The sequence below is a fragment of the Cryptomeria japonica genome, chromosome 8 (assembly GCF_030272615.1).
Source record: "Cryptomeria japonica chromosome 8, Sugi_1.0, whole genome shotgun sequence".
NCBI classification, from domain to species: Eukaryota; Viridiplantae; Streptophyta; class Pinopsida; order Cupressales; family Cupressaceae; genus Cryptomeria; species Cryptomeria japonica.
Window position 1 is genome coordinate 157,584,791 of NC_081412.1, and position 17,455 is coordinate 157,602,245.

The following is a 17,455-nucleotide window of genomic DNA, read 5'->3' on the forward strand; positions in this document are numbered from 1 at the left end:
TATGACCAAATTCAAATCCAAATTGAAAATGAAAATGAAATTCAATTTCAAATTCCTACAACACATGCTAAAATTAGAATTGATTGATCAAATCAATTGTCTAATCAGTTAACTTAGTTAACTCATCAATCATCCTTTTTAGCTCTCAATCACCTTTTTTTGACCAATCCATCTATTCAGCTCACTAATCAATCAAGTGAGTTGACTAATCAATCAATCCAGTTCACTCTTCAATCAATCCAGTTCACTACTCAATCAAATGAGTTAATAGATCAATCAAATGAGTTAACAAATCAATCAATTGAGTTCACTGATCAATCTAAATCATTTATCTATCATTCAACACTTGAGTTCTATTGCTCATCTCCTTTGTGTTGAAAATCTATAAATTCAACCTCTTTTCATCAATTCAAGCTAGAGCTTTTCTAGAATCAGATCTTTTTTAGAATCACGGTCTTCAAAACATTTGTATTCAGGAAATTGGTGCAATACCTGAGAGCCACCAACCACTCAAATTAGAGAAGAACAATGGAAGCAAACATGCAGAATGAGGGAGTCTTTTATTTAAATTCATTCCTTATTTCGTATTAATTTTCATTGATTATGTTTGATGTTTGTCAATTGCTTAGGAATGGGCGATTCATTCTTATTTTCTAATTAGCTTAATACATTCATGTCATTCAGGCATAGAAACAATGGTGAACCCAACATGAATCACTCTGACCTTTGACTTTGTTTTGATATGTTTTGCAGATTCGTACGGACATAGGAAATTGGACATCACAATTGCATATGCAAACATTTGCAATTGCTCATATCATATCGCAATCGCCCTGACAGCATGTCATAATTGATCACACAGGATGTCACAATTTCCTAAATAGATCGCAATTGCCCTAAAATATTGATAATTAAAAAAATCCTGTAGCATTTTTGCATGATTTTGTATTGTGCATCTAACCCTGAATTTTTATTGAATTCTAGAAAATTTCATTTCTGCATATAAAATGTTTCTAATTCAATGATAGGAAAGGTGACATTCCGAATTTCAGGTGCATGGAAGGCAAAGAAAAATAGGAGACAACAAAAATATTATTAGAAACTTCTAAAGGTTGAAAAGGAGCTCCGTGAAATCGAAGAAAGATAGGAGATCGCTCAGTATCACATAACCATCCATGGCTTTCTAACCAAGTACAAGTTCTTTGATGAAATTGATGTGTTGGCTCGTGTAGTGTGGAACAACATCATTGGAGAATCAATCTTCTATCTTCTGTCTTTTCCTTTTGTTTTTCTGTTAAAAGTTCGAAAAAAAAATTCAAAATTTCAAAATCAATTTTTTTTCAAAAGTCGTAATTGCTATCACATCACATCACAATTTACCAGTCATCATGTCACAATTGCTTACTCAGTAATTTGCAATTTGGTTCATCATGTCGCATTTGATATGATATCATTTCGCATTTGAGTAGTAAGTTAGTTGCATTTGATAAATTTAGTTTTTTGTTTTCTGTTTTATTACAGTTCTGGTTTTTACCAGAATACCTCTTTTGTAAAAACACAGAACTTTGTAACCTACAAAAAAGGCTAGATAGCCCACCATGTGTTGTCTAACATTATTATTTTTCTACAGGGGTAGCTTAGAAACACTTCTTTTTGGTGCTTTACTAAAGAACAAAAACAACTTTCATCATTGCTATGCTAGTTAAAATGAACACCATGTTTGTGTGGAGCAACATCTCCACTTAGAATAGAAAATCATTGCAAGGTATTATTCTAAGGTATAGGTATTATTCTCTCCCCTTCAATGGGTGAGCAGAAAACCATACTCTCTTTTTTAATGTTTTCCTTTTGTTTTATGCAACTAAATCCTTTAGAAGGCCTTCCCTCCTGAGTTGCCCTTAGGGCGCCATTAAGGCCGGTGAGAGGGGAACGACCTAAGTGGCCAAGGGCTAAAGCCAAGTAATACAAGCCACTATAATCAAATGCGTATGTGATGAAAATCATGTGCGACGAGTGTTACATGCTGTCACAATGGCGTTATGCCTCCCTCAGTGCCTATACAGTGCGTTAAAATTTGTAGAGCGTAACTTCTACAGACTGGGAGACCTCCCTCAATCGAGTATAAAATGCTGCTGATTGTGACCACTCAAATGGAACCCTATCTAAACACCATAGAAATTAGAACCCAAGCTGAATTAGTAACCAGACACTTGTTTTATCATAGTGCAAGGGTGGGGAAGAATCCACCCCTAAGACACTCACCATATATCTCCCAGGATAACAGGCCAATTGAGGAGCAATCTTTTTTGGTCTAATTTCTGAAAAAGGCAAAAAAACAAGCGCACCCTAGGGTGTGACATGACTGTTTGAGTTGACGGAGTATCAAGATGTGGGCTATGATAATACTTGTAACCTTATAACCTTAGGAGAGTCTCCTTGATGTGATATCGAATTGCCCAAATACAATGAAAAAAATGGGGCCTTGAAAAAGACTTCAACATTCATGGGAATTTGAAAAAAGTTCCTTAAACAAGTATTCTTTTCGTGGTTTTATTCTTTTTGATGTGTCTATTGTGTCCTTTTCTACATTTCACCAAGTTCAAACATCTTAGAAAATACCAAAAACAAAGTGGAATCTCAACCAAAGTTTTGTCAAAAACATCAACAAGATCAAATCCCTCAACAAAGTCAATTTTCAATATCAACAAGATCAAAACCCTACAAAAAACAAGCTTGTCAACATCCACATCAAAACAACCTTTTGCAACATTCTATAAATGAAGGAAACATCTTACATGTTGTGATCTTAGGTTCAAACGAATCAAACAAACATCATGGATTGGTGTTATGCACTTCGTAGGGAAGGTGAATAATTCATCTCTTCCATTCCTATTCCATCGCCATCCATAGAAACATTAGCTCAACAAATCAATACTTTGCAACAACAAATGAGAGACATGACTAGTCCTACCAACCATAGGGGCTAGTTAGAAAATATGATGAGAGAAGTAATAACCACGAGGGGATCATTATCAGGCCAACCGTCTTCTTCTTGTGAGACCATTCAAACATGCCAACCTTCATTCTTCAAAAAAATCATTCCTACCTCAGTTCAACCAACATTAGAGTCATGTCGAACTTCTTTAAACCCAACATTTAAAGTACCTCTTTCAACCAAAACCAAACCTTTTTCAACCAAAATCAAACCTCTTTCAACCAAAATCAAACCCCATTCAATCAAATTCCAAACCAAAATTCATACCAACCCAACATTCAAACCTCTTTCAACCAAAATCAAACCCCTTTCAACCAAAGTCCAAATCAAAATTCATTCAACCAAAATCAAACCTCTTTCACCCAAAATCATGCTCATTTCAACAAAAATCAAATCCCTTTCAACTAAAATCCAAATCAACCATATCTATCCACTATTTTATCATCCCCTGAAGTCACACAAGACCAATCCACACCATCGCTACCCAATAACACAATCTCCCAAGGGGTATCCATAACACAAATCCAATCTAATTCAAGTCATTTTTCAGAGGATCTCATTCAAAATCCTTCCTCATCAAGTCAAAAGGTTGAAAACTTCCAAAAATATCCCATGCATACTCTCCCATGTCAGGAGGACAATCCGAAATCAGAAGAAATCAATCATGAAATAAATCAAGATCAAGAACAAACCTTTTCATCATACCCAATTTTCAATCAAGATCCCATCCATCAAGAGTCTTATGATGATACCCTCATTCTTTTCTATTCCACTCATAATAACTGTTGGCAAATGCACACTCCAATAAGACATTGTAAGTGATTGAAGGTTTTGTCATTGATGGCAACCTTACAATCCTATGACACCGGCAAGGCAATCCACCGGCACTAGCAAGATCAGACTTTACATCGACACATAGACCACTGGCACCGATAGTGAAAGGAAGCATACCGACATAGAGGCCTACAAGATTTTTGTTTGTAAATTATTTTTTTAATTATTTTAAAATCATTGTAAGCCGACTTGGCAAGTTGTAAAATGACTCATATATATAAGAGTTCATTATAGAGGAAGAAAAAGAATGTAATGAGGAAAAATATGGTAGACCTATTATGTGAATTATAGGTTAAGGGTTTATGTATGAAGCAGAGCTATAAACCGATACCCGATCTCGCATAGTAGATTCTATTTTGAAGCAGTACAAGACATTGGATTTATATAATCCATTTTGTAAGTCAGTGAGACTTCCCATTTTGTAATTGAGCAGTGAGCTCTAGGCACTTGGCCTTCTTGCATGTGCAGGCTCCTCTTGTAGTAGTAATATTCTCTTATTGGCTAGTAAGTGAATATTGTGGGTCACAAATCCCACCGAGGTTTTTCCCACACCAGGTTTCCTTGTTAAACTACTGTGTTATGGTGTGTTTTTCATGTGGTTGTTGTTATCTCTGTTTATTGCATTACTTTCTATTTACCGGTATACAGTATTAATATGTTCTACATGTTTTAAGTTAAGAAAATCATCAAACTGGTTAGATATTGATTCACCCCCCTCTCAGTATCTATAGGAATCCTAACAATAACACCCTTGCTTCACAAGAGCAAGATGTTCCTTCAAGTACCATCCAAAATCCACCTCCTAAACAAGCTCCCATTATAATTTCTCCTAGTCTCTCTCATGATTCCAATACACAAGTTGTTCATGAACCCCTTATCAATGAAATCACCAATCCAGATCATACTACATAGGACAACTTGTCAATAATTGTATGTGTGCAATCATCAAATACCAATGTCATGACATAAACAAGAATAACACCAACTAATGAAATCAATACCCATATTCTTACATCATCTTCTTCAAGCACAAGCATAACACTAGCTAATGAAATCAACACCCAAATTATTTCATCATACTCTTCAAGTGCATCAATAAAAATAGGGATAGCACCCACTCATGTCACAGCTTCAAAACCAAAATCTATTTTCCTCATACACCCACAATTGAAAGACTAGGGGAAAGAATATTTATCACAGCTGAATTGGTTTGAAAATAAGGAGGCTACAACAGGAAATGTACATGAAAGACTCCCAGCTGCATATCCTATTGAAAAAGATAGGTTCATCCAACTCTTCAAACAAAGACCAATGAGTTATCTACACAAATTTCATACCAAGTCAATAACAACATGCGCCTAAAAAGATATTACATCTAAGGGTGGGTTCATTTCAATTTTCAGTACTGCATTTGCATATTTCTTTACTACATTGCATATCTCTATTTCAGAGTGCATCATAGTTGCTTACATATCACCATTGCATAACATATAGCTTCATATCATTATTGCTTTCTCATATAGCTGCATCAATAAAAATATGATGATTGTCTGAGTTATTCACCTGTTTGCACTGAAAGGAATGAAGGTTGTATCATTTCTTAGATACTTGTTCATGAAGTCTTTAGGAGGCCTTTAGTCATTCATCTTCAACATCACATTGTGATTAAGCTTTATCCTTGGTTGGGTAGAGAGTTTCACTATCAAGTCTTGTTACCCAAAATCTATCAATTGATATATGTTACACATTAATAAAAATCTCTAAGTCATTATAGATACCTAGTTGGTCACGTGGCTAGTGAAAAATCCAATATTCTGCTTCACTGCCACTGTAATTATCATACCCAAGTAGGTTTCATTACTTACAAGTCAAGGCAAGAAAATAAAAGAAAAAAGTGTTATGTAAATCTCAAGGTAAAACAAAAAAAATGATATATTACTGAAATATCATGGATACAAATGAGACAAAAAAGAGAAAGCTTGAATATGGGAACATGCAAGTAACTCCATTAGGGCTATGGAGGGCTATTGACAATGGAACAATATTTGATAGATTATAGTACATAACCTCACAAGAGCCCTAAAAGCTTGTTGGCAGCGAGGCTCTATCCAGGTTGCTTTTGAGGTCAGAATAACTCACGTAGCTAGCCACATAGGATTCCAAGGGTCCTTGATGGTTATAAGAGTTGGAATAAACTCAATTTCACACACATGGGCAAAAGAGGATCAAAGTTTCAAGAATTGATGGAGAAGTTTTATGTTCCTCCATTCATAAATCTTGGTTACAAAGTGTGTTAGGTTGGATGGTCTAAGTCTTTTGAGAATGGATTGAACTCCTATCTCTGAAATGTTTCGCACCTTTAATCCAATTAGTGCATTTCAGAATGAAAGACACACACACTCATCCTTGTTCGAATAGGAACTACATTTTTGTCATGCATCATGCATTAGCATAACTCATATCAAAAATCCATTGTCTCCACCGCATTATGCAACATTATGTTATCATCATAGGTCTGCATACTTGAGGGCATAACTGAAAAAAATCAATCAAAAACATTCACAAAATGTCATGAAAAAAATAAAAAATAAAGACAAGAGGACTATAAATCATCAATCACATCATTTCATTTTTTTTTTCCAGATCTCATCATGTCGATTGTCTCTTCAGATCATTCTCTCATCAAAAATCTTTTCTTGAATCAATTTTTTCAATTCTTTCAATTATTCTGACATGATCTCTCTCATCACTTAATTCCAATATTTTCATCTATGATTCTATCATTTTCTCATATCAACTTTTCTATCTATCAATCAAATATTCTGCACTTTCATCATATTTTGATCTATTATTTGTCTTATACAGGATGTATCCTTCCTGAAACCAAACGTTTTTGATCTATCATTTATCCTATACAAGATGTATCCTTCCTGAAACCAGACATGATCATCTATCCATGTCTTATATAGGATGTATCCTTTCTGAAACCAGATAGATCAGTCTTATACAAGATGTATCCTTCCTGAAACTAGATGTTTTGATCATTTTTGTCTTATACAAGATGTGTCCTTCCTGAAACCAGATTTTATCTTTATCTTATCAATTTCATCAATCTTATCAATCAATCAATCTACAAATCACTTCAACCATTTCCTCTCCCCAATCAAACTCATTCTTGTCATCAAGTTAACCATTCTTCCATCTCTCATCTAACATTCTTATTCTTTTGAGAGATCATCCATGCCTTCAATGCAAAAACAATCTCTTAAGGGGGCATTATACCCTAGTGTCAATGAGACAGACTCGGGCACAATTTTTTCATTTTCTTTAAAACAACATCATTTTGACATTGTCTCAAAGAGGGGCAAATGTAGACACCTAAAAAATGTCTCATTAATTGTACCCTATTTATTCGTCTATTTAATTAAGTAATTCTTTAATTATTTGATTAAATTAACTACTTCTTCTAAATCATCGCCTTTCAACAGTTCTAATTATTCTATTTCTATTCTCAAATCATTTTAATCAGTTAACCATATCTCAATTATTAATTAAATATCAATTATTTAATTAATTGTGACATTTTCCTTAGTTAAAAAATCTTTATTATTTAATTAATTCTATTTCCTAAGTTTAACTAATTTCAATTATTCCTTGAATTCCTCGAATTATAATTTCAATTAATTCCATCTAATTTCATCTCATTTCTCCCAAATTTGAATTTCATATCATTTCATCTAATTTTATATTTCCAAATTCACATTTTTTCCAAATCTGAATTTTAGGCAATTTCATGTGCATTTTAGCATTCAAATGACCAAATTCAAGTCCAAATTGAAAATGAAAATGAAATTGAATTTGAAATTCCTACAATATAGGATAAAATTGGAACTGATTGATCAAAACAGTTCTCTAATCAGTTAACTCAATTAACTCATCAATGGTCCTTTTTAACTCTCAATCACCTTTTTTAGACTAATCCATCTATTCACTTCACCAATCAATGAAGTGAGTTGACTAATCAATCAATCTAGTTCACTCTTCAATCAATCCAGTTCACTACTCAATCAAATGAGTTAACAGAACAATCAATTGAGTTCACTGATCAATCTAAATCAGTTATCTATCAATCAACACTTGAGTTCTATTTCTCACCCCCTTTGTGTTGAAAATCTATAAATTCAACCTCTTTTCATCAATTCAAGCTAGAGTTTTTTTAGAATCACAGTCTTCAAAACATTTGTATGCAGGAAATTGGTGCAATACCTGAGAGCCACCAACCACTCAAATTGAAGAAGAACAATGCAAGCAAAGATGTAGAATGAGGAAGTCTTTTATTTGAATTCATTCCTTATTTCGTATTGATTTTCATTGAGTATGTTTAAAGTTTGTCAATTAGTTAGGAATTGGTGATTCATTCCGATTTGCTAATTATCTTAATACATTCATGACATTCAGGCATAGAAATAGAATGCATTTATAATTTTATTTAGAACTGAGCAAGAATTTATGAAATTCATGGTCACCGAGAAAAGATCTTATCTAACTATATCTCAAAATTCTTAGAGGAAAGAGGGAACCCATCAAAGCTAGCGCCCTTAGAAGGTTGAAATGAGAAAGATTTTTTTTTAAATTCTTCCAAGTAAATACATGTCTTGTCATTAACTTGTTATCTTCATTATTCAAATTTTAGGGTCTAACATGAAGCATCTCACATGTAATCATATAATTATTATCCACATGTTCAACAAGATTAAAAATGAGAAAAAGCATGTACAAATGTTTCCTATTTCTTTGTTACATTCAATCAAAACACCATCTTCATTAACCATACTAGTGATTGAGTTCCTCTTATTGTGTTTGAAAGTGGATTAGTGACAGAACCATGTATTTGTATCTCCTAGGTAAGCCAAATAACCCTATATATATGCTTCTTTAATATTTCTTTTCTAATCATCACCTTCTCCTTCTCTCTTATAGTAGTTTCCTTTCATTGAATATGCTCATCATTATTTTGTTCATCCATTTATTCATATGTTTTTTGTATTTTCTTATTTAAACTATCTTTCTACATGAATAAGTTACCAAAAGAAGGTTTTTTTCCACTTTTAAATTTTTTCCTTTATTTATTTTTAGTTTTGAAGCCAAGGTAGTGTCCACTTGTAATTAATCCCTTTTAAAAAAATAAATAAATTATAAATTAAGGATGGGAGGATCACATAAATGTGTACCTAAAGGGGTAAAGGTCTTTCCTCAAAGTTTCAACCCAATTTAGAAGCAGTGAGGGGGTCTTCCTTCGAAGTTTCAACCCATTTTAGGAGTGGATTATTATGATTTAACTAGCTCTCACAAGAAAGAGAGGGATACATATTATTTATTATTACAACAAACAATTATATATTGTAATAAGATTTCACATATTAATAATGTAAATGAATAATGCACATCATTTAATGATATGTCGACCCTTAATTGAAATAGCTAATGTAACATTAATGTAGTACGTTGCCGATTTCAACGAAGAAACCGAGAAACCTTGTTGCCGAGTTCAATGAACAAACCAACAAATCATAATGGGAATCGTCCGAAGAATCAATAAGCCAAGGGCTGCACGGCCACCATGATAAAATATTGGGAAGAAACCTTAATGATAACCCTATAAATCATTGGATTCATTCTTCTGAACACAACATCGCGGCCTGCCCTAAGACAACAATCAGTTTCATATTATAGTGGTTGGTTTGAGCATTTATTCATGGCTTCCAAGGTTGTGAGGTGGATTGCTATATGTTTCCTTGTGGCTTCCATACTCTGTGTTAATGGCGAGACATTGACCACGTCCACTCCGTATGATTCTGCTGGTCGTAATTACGACCTTGATGGGCTATTTTGCGCTACAATTGACTCTAATCAGACATTAGAGTTTCGCAGCGAATACCTTTGGACTGCGTATTGTGACCAAGCCGGCCAGCCCATGGAACTTTCCCTCTGCGGCACATGCATCCAAGTAAACTGCATCATATATATTAACAATTTGTTAGCTTATATGTATAATGTTTATAACTGATCATTTGAATTGTTACAGGTGACAAATGATTCGACGGATCATAATGTAATTGTACGAATTGTGGACGAGTGCCACAATGGAGGACTGGTTTTAGAAACTGATGCTTTTAATGCCATTGATAAGGATGGGAAAGGAAAGCATGATGGCCATATGCTTACTACCTACAAGTTCGTGGGGTGTTAGAACAATCTCACAGCCACAATTAACTTATAAATTGTAAGCATGATTAAGATATTTTTATGTTTCAGTATTTAAGAGGCAAAAATATGTTTAGGTTTATTGGTCAATTTTTTTTTTCCGCAATCATTTATTCTGTGTAGTGTTTGGTCAATAGGATGATAAATAATTATATTCATCAATCATTCAATGAAAATTATAGATATTTTTTTAATAGTAGGTCTACTCAAGCTTTCAAAATATCAAGTTAAAATGATTCTTACAAATGATTAACTAAATTGTAAATTTATTTTTTAATTCAATCATTCTCACATAGCATTGATCATAATTTTGTAGAAAATTTATGTCTCAAAATAATATCTTAATGCATGCCATTTTATCTTGATTGTTATTAGAATAGCATTATATTGCCACTACTTATAAGAGACAATTTGAAGTAGCACCTAGCTACCTAGCTACTATGAATATCATTCATAAGATAAATAAGAGAATTGGTTTCTCCCATATACTTTAGTAATGATCAAATTATATAAAAAATATTTAGACATACATATTCAACCTTCTTTATAATATTTAATATATTGTAAATTATAAATAAAGTTAAGAGAAACATGATAATTAAAAGCATGATAACACTATGATTTTGAGTAGTCTATAGCTTTCAAAATAAACTTATGCCTTGCACAAGAATTAGAGTCAGTCATCTTAATATAATTCAAGTCACATTGGGATACAATATATACATCATAAATAAGCTACAAGGGCATGACAAGATTTCTTTCTCTCCATCTAAAAGTCTAGAAAATAGGAAATTTTTTTACATGTCGATGTGTAAATATTATAATATATGTCAGAAATGATAATATTCTTTTAATATCTAATTAGTTTTAAAATAATCACAGTCATATCGTATTCCAAGCTTGTCATAAAATTTGAAAAGTTCCTTAACAACTTCTTCCTTATTCAATCATCTTAGATATATACCTTAAAATTTCTTTTTATACAAAAAATTAAATTTAATCATATACTTGTTAATTTTAATTTCGAGTGCTCTTGTTTATCTAGCCTTTAATCCATTACGGAATTTATTTTGAGCTAATTAGGGAATTTATTTTGAAGTAAGTAGTAAAGACAATATTTTTGTATGTATCATCGTCTTTATTTGGGTTTATGATATACTATTGCTACAAATTTCTCAACACCTCTTTCAAAGTCCTGGAAAGATGCTAACACCTAGAATGTTTCATAGGTAATGTTTTAAAAAACAAAACTCTTGTAGGGTTGTCATCCACTTTCCTCTTTTTTCTCCTAACTCATGTCTTTATCATCATTGAAATGATAAGCACATTAGAAGAAATGAAAAAAATATTCTCGTAAATGTAATAAATTGCTTCTTTATATTAGGATTTATCATTTGGTTTTGTTTTTTTAAATTATTAAAGGGATAACTAACTAAATATATGGATCTCTCATAATGTGCGTCTATTTTAAATTTCAAAAAAGTGACATGTGAATGTTCAAAAATAAATTAATAGCTATAAAATATTTTAGTAAATTTATTGGGTTTGAAAAAAAAAAGAGAACTAATAATTATTACTTCTTTTATATAATCCTTTATATTCTATTTAAACTTGCTATCATTTCAAAAATACCATTTAATAAATAAAGAATATTTATTATACTACAAATAAATTTTTATCAAGGTTAATCTTATCAAACTAATGATTTCAAATTATTTAAGTTACTTGGTAAGGAAAATTTTGGATTGCTTCAATTCTTTCTATTCTTTCTATTCTAATGGAGAATGTGACCTATTACATTACCCTTAATATCTTCATAAATTCATTTATTAGTATACAATGAGGTTATAGACTCTTTGTACCCTTCCCTTAATATCTACATAAATGCATTTATTAGTATACAATGAGGTTATAGACTCTTTGCACCCTTTGAGAACTTTCACCAAATCAAATAAATACTTAAGTCATGCTTAAAAATAGTGATTCACCTTCATATTAAACCTTTACATAAAATATTCATACCAAAGGGCATCCTTCTCTATGTAAATATATCCCATTTATTAGTGAAGGTGGTCTTTCATTTCCCTTGTTTCTTTAACATCACTTGATTTTAGCTTGAAAATCAATCTAGAACTAACCACATTTATTCTGTATTAAAAATTAATAATACTTCATTAAAAAAAGATAATTTCCCATTTTAGATATTTTATGAAGGTTTTAAATCCAAACATAATCTGGTTTCTCTATTTTTCTTTTTAAAATTTACAAGATTAGCAACGCTAGCATAGTGCATAACTAGAAAAATAATTCTTGTAAATAATAGCGTTTGTGTCTCTATATAATCAATGGTTCCAAAAGAGAATTAACTAGATTCTATTTCTTTTTAAAAGATTCAAAACCTAGTTTTTGTGGGTTAGTACAGATGAAAATTGAAGTGTCATATGTCTTTAGTTCATTGTATCACTATGATATTACCTCCTTTTATTCTTTCCAAAAATGGATTATCCCATAATTCTATTCTTGTGTACACAATATTCATATGAGCACTTTTGTTTTATCATGCCCATCTTCTATGTTATAATGATTATATTTTCTACCCAATGAACTGGACACCAATTTTCTTCTATATAGTAGCTTCTTCTATATAAAAAATATTTCTCATTTCACTATTTTATTTAAGATAGAATTGGTCATTAGGTTAATAAATCCTTCTAATTATTCCTTTTATGATTTAGTCAAATGTATAATACATTGAACTCCTTAATCAAGTACCAAACTATATGTGAAAGTAGCTAACCCATTATTGTGATCTTGTTGGTAAGTACATTGATATAAAATATATACATCCAGTTAAAAAAATATGATAGTAGCTTAATATTTGAGCTCTCATATTAAATTTATTTTCAAATAATAAAAAAATAATAATTTTAACATTAAACTATTACTATTTAATGTTGAATCTATCCTTAATCGAGCACATATCTAGAACTAATCTTATTACACTATTAAAAATGATTGAACAATGCTAGGGTTTGGAAACAAGAAACATAAAAAAATGAAAAATACCCTATCTAATTTTTACCTTAATTTTGAAAGATATAGTGAAGTCAAGAGTAAAATATCATACAATGTACTCACACTCTCATGAATATTATATGTACAAAATTATAAGCAATTTAAAGTAAATATATTCAAGTTAATTAAAAATGTTACATACCTAAAAATTAGTAAAGTTTGTTTAACTACTATGACTACATATTTTCGGAATCTAACTCTACATTTCAAAGAGAAAGAAAAAAATAGATATTAAATTTGTCCTTAGGCCCAAAATTTTAAAATTACAATAATTTCAAATTTTGTCTTGAAAATTATATTTATTTTCCTTAGCCCAAAGTAGTGTGATACACACACAAGAATGGTCTATTGTGACATAAATAAATTTAAAAAAAAATAAAAATAAATAGTATATCCATTATTATTCTAAAAAACGGGCCTATAAATCATCTAATACCTTAATAACAATATTTAGATAATGTGCAATTTTATACTAGACACCTTCACTCTCTTGTTAAAAAGAGTCCTCTTGATCTAGTTAAAAATATTATTTAGCATTTTAACCATATCTTGGAAGGCACTAAAGTATCATCTTATTCTCATAAAATCATAAATGAGTTCTATTATAGGATTTTACATGCCATTGTCTAGAAAATTCTTGATCACTATCAAAATTAGAACAACCTTGCTTATTTTGTCAAAAAAAGTGTAAGCAATGATCTCAATAAAATTTTCAATCTCATGTATGATTCAATTAGAAACTACCCAGCTCATAATGGACATTATTTTTCAAGCCTTTGGTTCTTTTAATCTATATTTAGTGGTATATGGCCACTCCTTTTAAAAAGCTAGGTTTCCACTATATAGTGTGTCCTTATTTTGTAGCTTATAAAATGGAGGTCTACCTATTTTCTATACTCAGGGAAATTTTTCATCTAATATAATAATATTATCATGTGATTTCTAAAATTCCTCCATTACGCTAGCTTCCTCACTCATTTTGTGGTAGCACTGGAGGGCTTCACAAATAAAACCTATTCCCTTGCCTTTCCAAATAATCCCTACAATAATTGGTAGCACCTACCACACATCTAAATTATTTATTTTAATTTCTTTTATATAGCAATTTTAGGGTGATTGGAGTAGGTGAATTTAAGTTCATAATGCCTTGGAGAAAATTAAAGTATGTAGGACAATATTTTAAACTTAAGACTTGTATCCTCAATCATGTAGTCTAAGGTAAAACAAGATAAATTTAAGAGAGATTATTTCTCTCCCTCTTATGTTTGTTAATCCAAAATATTTATTTTTACCTAATATTCTTGTTATTAATAATAGGAGACAAAAGTTATGTAATCCTACCCCCTTAAGAACCCACACTTATAGTGAACTATGCATTTGGGTTATAATTTTTTTGATCCTTGAGCATTGCTAATAGCCTTAAAAAATCATTTGAAATACTTGTATGCACTTTGTATCTTCTTGTGGATATAAGACAAATTGAAAAACTTAAATATCGATCTAATGTCCTATTAGTTTGTCTCTATTTGGAATTATTTATGTGAAAGGAGTTTTCAAAGGGAGAATTGATGATCGGATTGTGAAAGAAATACTTGAGTAAGATCTAGGAGAATTTGGTGGTGAAAAAGTTACAAAATGAGTTAAAAAGTTTCTAGTTGTCTTTACCAAAAGATAGTAAACCATTGTCTACTACATGTTCTTCTAAAGATAATACAAGAACTTGAATTTCTTCTTATATTTATTGGTGTTTACTTCTTTCTCTTTAAATTCATGTTTTTAGCTTGTGTATGATGATAAAAGGGTACCTTTTTAGAAGTAGAAGCAGAAGGTGAAGGAAAAGGAAATTGAACTAAAAGAGTAGGTGATACTTGAGTTTCCTCCCTAGATGATTGCTTTGTTGTTGATGTCCTAGTCCCTGATTTTTTTTTATAATATTGTTTATTAACCACTTCCACCTCTTCATCCACAACCTAGACCATAGGAACCTCATACCCCCTATTGTTATTTATGTGTAATGTTGCAATTTAAGAAGTTTTATCTTTTTCCCAAACTATGATATAGGATTTAGTGGGATCTTATTACTAGGGATGTGATCATCTATAGAAAATAGATGCATCAATCACCATATATTTATTTGGAATCACTACTCTTATTCTTTCCTTTATTTAATGTAAAACAATGGGGATTATAAAGTGATTGCAACATTTAACAACTATATAATAAATCAGCAACCAAAAGAGGTACTAGATTGATGTGAAGAAAATATTTGGAGAAAAAACTCCACCAGAGAAAGAGGACAAGTATATTATTAATCTTCAAAAGAGAGATAACAACAATAATACACTTCACTTCTCTAACCAAATCCATAGCACTTGGATACCTGCATATAATTCATACAAAACTACCATGTCTTGACTCTAACTAATAGAATACTAAGGGATAAAAACCATAGCATTGACCCAAAACAAGGGACAAAATATTACTCCCAAAAACCCATTCCTAGGAAACTGGACAGCCATGAGACATAATTAAATATCAATTTCTTTTGAATGGCATCCAACATGGTGCCTAACCCATAGCCACTTAAAATTTAGCTTCTTGGATGCTCTATAACCCCCTAATTACTCTTTGAATCATCCAATAGACAACCTTTGACCTTCCACTATTGGGTGTCTAAAGAATCACTCATCATATCGTCATATCCCAATGTGCATGCCTAGGAGAGTGCATTTTATCCATGTTGACTTATTTTATACAATTTTAATCATAAATATTTTGTTTAAATAATTTTTCTTTATAATTTTTTTTAATTAGTTAATAATGAAGATAAACTTTATAAAATTTTTTTTTTTTTTTTTAACCCAGTGGTATCCCCGTGTCCCAGCCCAACGCCCAACAGCCCGTATCTCGGGTACTTGAAGTGAGACTAGTCCACTGGATGTGGCAAGACTACTTGATAGCCCTCTCACCATGCAAATCCGGTAAATATCTTGCAAAGTGAATTAAACTAGCAACAATGAGGGAAGAACAAAAACCTGCCCAAACCAACCACGCTACCGTTGCTTGACTTACACAAATGATAATTGATTACATTAACAAAAATTGTTTCCAAGACTGAAACAACGTTGAAATAGATATTACCGAACAAACATTTGTTTACAGAGAATATTCAAATCATAATTCTATTTCATTGCCGGTTTCCATGAAGAATACGAGAAATGATCTTAGAAGTCGCTGATGTAAAACAAGGATTCATTTTAAACTTCATCGTCGCTCCGAGTTGGATATATCAAACTTTAAATTAATTCTTGGTCCTATTTGTCTCACAGCCGGCTGCATAGAAATAAACGAAGAGCTGCACGGCCACCATAATAAAATATTATGGTCATGGCTATAAATGCTAGGAGTCATTCTAAGAACAATATCGCCTACCTTAACACAATAATCAGTTCATATCATAGTCGTTGGTTTGAGCATATAGTCATGGCTTCCAAGGTTGTGATTCGGATTGCTCTATGCTTCTTTCTGGCTTCCATTCTCTTTGTTAATGGTGAGACGTTTACCACGTCCACTCCGTATGACTCTGCTGGTCGTCATTACGACCTTGATGGCCTATTTTGTGCTACATTTGACTCCAATCAGACCCTAGAGTTTCGTAGCAAATACCTTTGGACTGCGTATTGTGACCAAGCCGGTCAGCCCATGGAACCTTCCCTCTGCGGCACCTGCATCCAAGTAAATTGCATCATATATATTAAGGATTTCTTAGCTTATATGTATAATGTTTATACCTAATCATTTCAATTGTTACAGGTGACAAATGATTCGACTGGTCAAAATGTGATTGTACGAATTGTGGACAAGTGCCAAAATGGAGGACTGGTTTTAGAAACTGATGCTTTTAATGCAATTGATAAGGATGGGAAAGGAAAGCATTACGGCCATATGCTTACCACCTACAAGTTCGTGGGCTGTTAGAACAATCTCACAGCCTCAATTATGTCTGCTTCCTCAATTTGTCAGTTTTGCTTTGAATAAAAATGCTTGTGATTGTCACAAGTCTTTCCTACATCATGGATTTCCATTGTTCGGCTCTTTCATAGATACCATAAATTTTAGTTATGCACAAAAGTACAATTGCTTTTGAGAAATGGAAAGGAATTAGCAGAACAATTGCTTTTGACTATGTTAAACTACTTTTTATATGGGAAATGAATTAGCAAAGCAATTGCTCATACAAGTATGTTGTTTTATTTAGTCAGTGTAATAAAAAATATATTATATGCT

General features: G+C 31.8%; 2 protein-coding genes across 2 annotated transcripts; both read left to right on the forward strand.

The window, feature by feature from the left end:
• The first annotated feature begins 9,584 nt into the window (after window positions 1-9,584).
• Window positions 9,585-10,079, forward strand: LOC131030283 (pathogenesis-related protein PR-4-like). The gene is made up of 2 exons (XM_057961013.2): window positions 9,585-9,836; window positions 9,915-10,079. The coding sequence occupies exons 1-2, from the start codon at window positions 9,585-9,587 to the stop codon at window positions 10,077-10,079; spliced, it is 417 nt and encodes a 138-aa protein (XP_057816996.2).
• Window positions 10,080-16,651: 6,572 nt separating this feature from the next.
• Window positions 16,652-17,146, forward strand: LOC131048749 (pathogenesis-related protein PR-4-like). Its single transcript, XM_057982811.2, has 2 exons — window positions 16,652-16,903; window positions 16,982-17,146. Exons 1-2 carry the CDS (start codon window positions 16,652-16,654, stop codon window positions 17,144-17,146), a joined length of 417 nt encoding a protein of 138 aa, XP_057838794.2.
• The last annotated feature ends 309 nt before the right edge of the window (window positions 17,147-17,455 follow it).

Coding starts and splice junctions, on each gene's coding strand:
- LOC131030283 (XM_057961013.2), top strand. CDS start 9,585: ATGGCTTCCAAGGTTGTGAGGTGGATTGCTATATGTTTCCTTGTGGCT. Junction 9,837..9,914: donor TCTGCGGCACATGCATCCAA/GTAAACTGCATC, acceptor GAATTGTTACAG/GTGACAAATGATTCGACGGA.
- LOC131048749 (XM_057982811.2), top strand. CDS start 16,652: ATGGCTTCCAAGGTTGTGATTCGGATTGCTCTATGCTTCTTTCTGGCT. Junction 16,904..16,981: donor TCTGCGGCACCTGCATCCAA/GTAAATTGCATC, acceptor CAATTGTTACAG/GTGACAAATGATTCGACTGG.